Source organism: Mus caroli, chromosome 1 (genome assembly GCF_900094665.2).
Source record: "Mus caroli chromosome 1, CAROLI_EIJ_v1.1, whole genome shotgun sequence".
Classification (NCBI taxonomy): Eukaryota; Metazoa; Chordata; class Mammalia; order Rodentia; family Muridae; genus Mus; species Mus caroli.
The window spans coordinates 51,526,058-51,533,697 of NC_034570.1; the positions used below are offsets into that span (position 1 = coordinate 51,526,058).

Below are 7,640 nucleotides of genomic sequence, written 5' to 3' on the forward strand. Positions count from 1 at the left end.
GTCTTTACATTTTCAGTTTTGTGTGACATTTCCTTTTATAAGCCTAAGCCTAGATTCCTTTAGATTGAGTTGTATAATCAGGAAGACAAATGATGGCATAGGTTGATAGATGAGTGTGTTGTAATGTTAATCATTCATTCATTCATTAATTCATCTGGTCTGGGTTAGGCATGCTAAACTCTGAGAACAAATGCTTGAAGAAGGTATGGAGTTATGTGAGCAGTTACCTAAAACAGCAAGGTACAGGAATCAACAGGACTGTGAGGGATGGATGGTAGCAGACTTAATTCTTTTATTTTTCTTGTACAAAATCCTTATGTAGTGGCCACAGCTGGAGCCTGGGTCCTCTGAACAGAGACTCTGGTGTGGGTTTTCACAAGATGATCAGTGAATTCCTGATAAGGAGACTTGGTGAAGACAGTCTCTTTCCAGAGGTCGGGGGTCAGGTAGCTATAAGTCTTGGAGATGGCATCAAAGGTGGCCTTAGCAAAGTTGCCCAGGGTGGCAGTGCAGCCTCTGGCTGAAGTGTAGCAGTCATCTATACCGGCCATCATCAGGAGCTTCTTGGGCACAGGAGCAGAGACAATGCCAGTGCCTCTGGGGGCAGGGATGAGACGCACCAGCACAGAGCCACAGCGGCCTGTCACCTTGCATGGAACAGTGTGGGGCTTGCCAATCTTGTTCCCCCAGTAGCCTCTCCGCACAGGGACGATGGAAAGCTTGGCCAAGATGATGGCCCCTCGGATGGCAGTGGCAACCTCCTTGGAGCACTTAACACCAAGACCAACATGACCATTGTAGTCCCCAATAGCGACGAAAGCCTTAAACCTGGTCCGCTGGCCAGCCCGAGTCTGCTTCTGCACTGGCATGATTTTCAGAACCTCATCCTTTAGGGATGCACCCAGGAAGAAGTCAATGATCTCAGACTCCTTAATGGGCAGGGAGAACAGGTAGATCTCCTCCAAGGACTTGATCTTCATGTCCTTAACCAGGCGGCCCAGCTTGGTGACGGGGATCCACTCCTTGTCTTCAGCTTTACCTCCACGAGCCCCGCGGCCTCGACCACGGCCACGGCCTCGGCCACGACCGCGGCCCCTAAGACCGCTGCCGAATCCTCCGCGGAAGCCGCCGCGGCCTCCTAATCCTGGGCCCCCGGGTCCTCCGGGCCCTCCCGCTGCACCGGCGTCATCCGCCATTTGGTGTTTTCCAGGTAGAGTGATCTGATCAAGACCCCTAGGTAACCAGGCTGTGGCCCTGATATCATTTCAACTACTCATTGGAGAGCTATCTGTTGTGGGTTGGACTGAGTGCTCCAAGGAAAGATCTGCTGCAGTCCTAAGCCTGAGCATTTTAGAATATGACCCTGTTTGGGGATGACGTCTTCAAAAGAAGTCATCAGAGTGGTCTCTAGTCCAATATAACTACCATCCTATGCAAAGAGAAATAGGAACACCGAGACAGATAGAGATAGTAGGAAGACAATGAGAAGGGAGACAAGGAGAAGTTGGCCATCTCCAACCAGGGAGAAAGACCTAGAGCAGAGCCTTCCTTCCTAGTCCATGACAGGAACCAACTGCTGGCCTCTGTGTCTGGGACACACAGCCTCCAGCACAAAGAGATAGCACATGTATATTGTTTAGCCTTCCTATACATGGTCCTAAGTCCACAGAAAGCAAAGGCACTATAAACACATTATACACACAATGTTATAAACACATTTTACATTCCAGAATCTACTCTAGTAAAGGCAAGTACCATAATAGAGGAAATTTTGGTACACGTATTCAGAAAACAGCCAACCAGATACATGCACACAACTGCCTCTGATCCATTTTTGTATGGAAATGGTGAGGAAGCAGAAGAATTCTCCTCTTTAAATATAGACTCTGAGTCTACAAGGACACTTGTACCTACAAGGCCACCTGCACTTCCTGGCATCCAAGAGCAACAATAAGCAGGACTATTAATAAGATAAATACTATACAATAATGAGAAGAATTTTAGAGTATAGTTGACTTAAATAGATAAGACTTTGTGCTAAGTAAAAGCCAAGATACCTTTGCTTAAGTGGTGAGCAAACATAGATGTTCTTCCTCCCTCTCTATTCATAAGGTTTGTGACAGAGCTGCTCTTGGTGGGTGGAAGCTAACCACTCCTCAGAGAATGAATGTGTCTATCTTGAGTGGATGGCAGCCTTTTCATGTGTAATTTAAACAACCCTTGCTATCTGTCTTCCTACTAACACAACAAAGGTAGACTGAACCTAGAATTGCCTTCTTAGAATGCATACTGATGTGTCTTTAAAAAATCAAGCCCAACCTTATAATGGCTGTATGTTCCTTAAGGAGCAGCTTCTGAGAAGGGGGGGAGGGGGTTAGCCTAAGAAAATGAGAAGCAGTGAAGACAGTTTGACAGGTTTAGTCAAATCACACTGCTGTTTTCTCTTGTTTTTTTGCCATTATTTGTTTCCAGGCTCACACACTCAAGACTTTTCTTTTCACCCAAGTCTCCTTCTCTTCTGGAACACTTGTAAGCAGAGCCCTGGTTCCAGGTGACAGCCTGACCAACTGTAACTGAATATCAAGAGCATGACTCAGGACTCTGGAGCCACCGCGTGAGCCTTGAAGCCACCCAAGTGAGCTGTCATCAGTGCCTGCTTCTCTCTCAACCCCCACTTGGCCAATGTCTACAATGGGTTCCTCTCTCAGTGTCACTTGGTCCTGTCCTTCCACATCTAAAATAATATGATTATACACAAATAATGTATAAGGGGGAAACCAGGAGTGCACAAAGATTAGAGTGGAAGTCCCCTACATTTCAGCCTTGCTCTGAGGGTGTCACAGTGGAAGTACCCTTCAGTTTCTACTCTCCTTCCTAGATCTCACATTGGACCGAACGGTGTAACTTGACTTATTGCTTAAAAACATACTACATTCTTCCTTGTCAACACGCACATCTCTCCTTTTAGAAACAGATTTTTACTTACATGTGTCTATCTATCTATGTATGCATGCACACATACATATGAGTGCTCATGGAGGCCAGAGCTGTCAGATCCCCTAAGACTGGAGTTGTAGGCAGACATGAACTGGATGCTTCTCTTTTGCAATCAGCAAGCACTCTTAACCACTTCGCCATCTCTCTGGCCTCTCTCCCTTATTTTAAAGTGCTTAGTATTCCACACTATAGACACACCCAACTTATTTACCCATTCTTCTGTACATAGATGTTGAGGTGTGCACCACCTTTTCTGTCTTGCAATAGCACTACAATGGACAGCTGTGTAAATGTGTTTCCGTACACAGAATTTCCATAGGATAGATGGTTTGCATTGGAAAGGGGCAATCAGTCGCAGGCTGTGTGCAGCTTTAGTGTTTGTGAGCACTGAAAATTGCTTTCTGAGCATGTATATCAGATCATATTCCAGCCAGCTAGATACACAGGCGTTCTTACTTTTTATATACATTTACACTTAGGAGAAAGACCTATTTTTGCCATAATAAGTAAAACCCATGTGTGTGCTGGTTTGCATTCTGACCATTGGTGAGTTTGAATATGTTTGCATTAGCATTAGAGCATATTCCTCTTTTTGAGGGCTGCCTCTGCACATCGTCTAGCCATTTGAAATACATCACTGCTTCTCCTTTCCATGTAAGTTTCTACAATCTGCATTAGGCCTTTACTTCTATGCATAGAAATAATAATTTTATAACGTTTATTTTTTCTGTTACAGATTCTCATGTTTTTAAAATCATATTTCTAACTAATATTGTAAAGATAACTAACAGTGTGAGGTAGTCTTTGCTATTTTAGGACTAGGACTTTTAGTGCTTTGAAATGTTTACATTATTAATCTCTCTGGAATTTCTTCTGAAACATAGAGTAAGTTACTTATGTGTAAATCATGAGGAGGACTTTTTATTCATATATCTGTCTACTATGGGCATACAGAATGTAGACATCTTCCCATCGCTAAAAGACCAGTCCTTCCAGACTTCATATAAGGGGTCAGCAGATATCACTACCAAGCACACCCAGCCTTTGTTTGCTTGTTTGCTTTTCTTGAAATACATGTTTCTAGAATACAACCAGATCCATCTATTTACACTGTCCATAGCTATGTTTAGAGGGCACCAAGCAGAAGCGTTGAGTACTTAGGATACTGACCTTAGGAAGAACGATGTTTGCTGTTTACCCTTTCACAGAGAAGGTTCATTGGTTCCTGCATGTAGTTTCAGGGTCCATAGTTTCCATATTGAGGAAGGGGAGAAACCGTGTAGGGCAGAGGTTCTCAACCTGTGGGTCACAACATGTCATGACTTTTCTTCAATGATGAACAATGATGTGAGCATGTAAGCTGAATAAACTCTTTCCTTCCCAACTTGTTTTGATGTTTTGTCATAGAAACAGAAACCCTAACTAAGACAGAGACAGAGCTTGAATCCTGACAACCCTAAAAAGGCAGGCTCAGCAGTCCATCACTCAATATGCCACTAAAGAGACAAGTAACAGTGGCCTGGCCTGGCGTTAGAGGCTGTAATTCCAGCACTTAGGAAGCAGAGGCAGGATCATGGGTTCAAGATCATTCTTCACAACATAGAAGCTCTAGGCCACTCTAGGCTATGAGTGGATGAGGGGGGGGGGTGTATTCATCAGAGGAAGGATTCAATGTGCCATATTGGGAAGAGAAACAAATAAAGTCCAGTGTCACCCTCCCCAAATCCCAAAAAGGTTTTGGTTGTAAGTAAAAGGGTTGGAGGTATTTGTAACTAAGTAGTCCTGGTCAGGTGTGGCTCTGCCCCACCATCCTTGTCTCCATTCCATTATCTCCAGCAACGTGGACAGATGAGTTGTCAGAATTTCATGGAGAGGTTTCCTATAAGACAAGTGCCCCTCCTCTTTCGGACTTTTCCTTCCTCAGCATGAGACTAGACTCCAAGGGAAATTCTAATTCCTTGGGGACGATTGTTTCCATAGTCTGATCCCTGGTGGGAAAAGCACTGCGTTTCCCTTTAGAATATCTTCACTATTGCCAAGATGGTTATATCACCTTCCTATTTGTCACCCAGTAACTCAGAACAAGTTCTATTCCTTACTTGTGGTATGTGTCCACTAACGACCACGGATGTGGCACTGCTCAGTGTTGTCCCTGGCTCCTGTCTGACGGAGCTGCCACCTCGATTTACCTCACTGTCCTCAGTACTGGAAAGAGAAAACATGGAGATCTGTGAACTTTCTCCACAGTTCTACCTCCAATCACTCTCATCCATCCCATTGCCTGAAGCAAGTTGCAGGGCCATCATCCAGTCAAACGAAGGGGTGAAATCCCATCATCAGCTGAAGAGCTGGAATATCTGCAAACAGGTGCAGTTTGTCCATTACTTCCCTGAGGGAGATAATCTGGATCCCGCCCAGTGACTGTACCCAGTCAAAGTCTGTGATCTCTTTGTGGTAGCCAGTCCCATCTGGCCAAATGCTGCCTGGTGCCCTGGAACCTAGCGACTATTTCACTCCCTGTCTATACCACTCATGCAGATATTGACATTCAAAGGGACAGTGTGCAACTGATGAAAGCCTTAAGCCAGCTTTCCTGAAGGTGTTCCTTGCTCTGAATGACCCACACCTACACATTTGGAAATCTAGCACAATGGGGATTGAAAAGCTAGGAATGTGGCATTTGACGGAAATCAATACTGTTCAGTCAGCTTTACTGACCCCCCATGCTTACAGTAAGCACACGGGGTTGAGAGTGGAGGAGACAGCATGGCAGAAAGCGGTAGCTGCAGGTTTAAAATATCACTTTGAGATTTTAAACACGAGGAACTACAAACCAACACACTTTGCCCTTAGATATTTAGACATTTGCTGCTGTGCTATTTGTTTGCTACAAAAGGGATCTCTAGTTTTTAAATCTAGTTAATCAAACAGTAAAATAAGTATAATCTTGCAAAATAATTCTGAAGAGAGTCATATTGGTATAACCTCCTGGTTATCATTTCATACAATGTACTTTTTTCAAACAATTCTCCAACATCTACTTAAAAACACAAATTGGTTTTTGTTTTTGTTTTGTTGTTGTTGTTGTTGTTTCACATTCCATTTCTTTGGGTTTTTACCTTTCCGGGTAATATTAGTACGGATCTATTTTATATGATTTTAAAGATTGTTTACTCTTGACTCATCAAAACGCTGTCTTGTTAGTTATTTGATGTGCAAGAAGCTTTTACTGACATTTCAGCAAGGGCTTTAAACCTTAAGGTTTTACTTTTTTTCAAACCAAATTAGTTTGAGCAACCAAAGGTCTGAGTTTGATTTGAAACTCTCAATAAAGTGTTCAGCAGTCTGATTTCTCTTGCTAGGCCGTGTCGAACTCCTGAAAGATAGCATTGTTTCCTTTGGGTTATCATGCCGTTGCCCTTTCTTGGCGGGGAGATGAGCTGGAGTCAGATTTGTCCTTTGGTAACTCTTACTCTGTTTTTACATCAGCCCCACGTTTTGACTTCTCTGCTCTTGGCCCACAAAGCAGTTATTATTATAGGTATGACTTACTGGAAAGCCACCCTCAAATATGAAAAGGCCAGGCCCGGCTTCTGAAAACCCTTTCATCCCTCTGGTCTTGAAAGCATTTTTCTGTCAGACTTCAGTAAGCAAGTTGGATTTGGAGTCCCAGGAAGGTTATGAAGTGGTAGAAGAAAGGAACGAAGCCAGAGTTCAATGTTATTTCCAAAGCCCATCCTGAGGGAAGCGATAATTTATTACTTGTTTTTGGAATTCTAGTCATGGGGGAACCTTCGCTCAAAACTTAAACGACTTACTTTGCAAGAAACCCTGAAATGTGCACCACACTCCAAGTTGAATCATTCCAAGTTACTAATTAATTCTTTCAAATTCAATAAGCAATAGGGTGGCATTTGTCCTTGACTTGTACAGAAGCTGGCTTTTCGGTCTGTGCAAAGGTTGGGCCAGACTGGGTTCAAATTCTTCCTCTAGTTACTAGTTGAAAACTTAGACAAGCTATTTAACATTTTGTCTCTTTTCTTTATTTGCAAATAAGTGGGGGTGGGGGGGAAGCATACCTACCCGCTGAGATTATCTGAAGGGTTGGATCAGATACTAAATAAAGCACACTCATTCACCAATCCAGCCTATGGGGTAGGAGAAAAACTCCCAGTCAGGTAAGAAAATGAGTTATTTCCTTTCATCTCTTCTTTTAACCAGAGTGACCTTTGTCAACTGGGCTATGATGTATTGTAGATCCGAATGTTACCTGAAAGTGTAATTCGTTTCAAATAACGACTCCCTTAAATGGAATACAATTCTGCTGTTCTGAGCTTGAGAGGCGAAACCGACTGATTTGATATTTGTAGAGGGCTGAGAACCAGGAAGTCCCCCACCCCACTCACCCAAGGAACAGTTACTGCTCAGAGAAAGGGCCGCTAGGAAGTTACCCTTCAAAAATAAACCTGAGAGCAGCCTGCATTTCCCTCTGCTGCCTCTGGAAGAGGTGTGCGATCTAAAGTGCGTCCATCATGAATAATGCTTGCCTTTCCTCTCCTAACTACTGCATTCCCAGGCAGAAACATCACCAGCCGCTGCCACGGGTAGCTCAGGGCAGCTCGGTGGGTGATCACGCACGATTA

The 7,640-nt window shown here is 43.8% G+C and overlaps 1 protein-coding gene across 1 annotated transcript; it reads right to left on the reverse strand.

Moving 5' to 3' along the window:
• Window positions 1–276: 276 nt before the first annotated feature.
• LOC110298868 (40S ribosomal protein S2) lies at window positions 277–1,204 on the reverse strand. The gene has a single exon (XM_021168429.1). The coding sequence runs from the start codon at window positions 1,194–1,196 to the stop codon at window positions 315–317; it is 882 nt and encodes a 293-aa protein (XP_021024088.1). The 5' UTR covers window positions 1,197–1,204; the 3' UTR covers window positions 277–314.
• Window positions 1,205–7,640: the final 6,436 nt, after the last annotated feature.

Coding starts and splice junctions, on each gene's coding strand:
- LOC110298868 (XM_021168429.1), bottom strand. CDS start 1,196: ATGGCGGATGACGCCGGTGCAGCGGGAGGGCCCGGAGGACCCGGGGGC.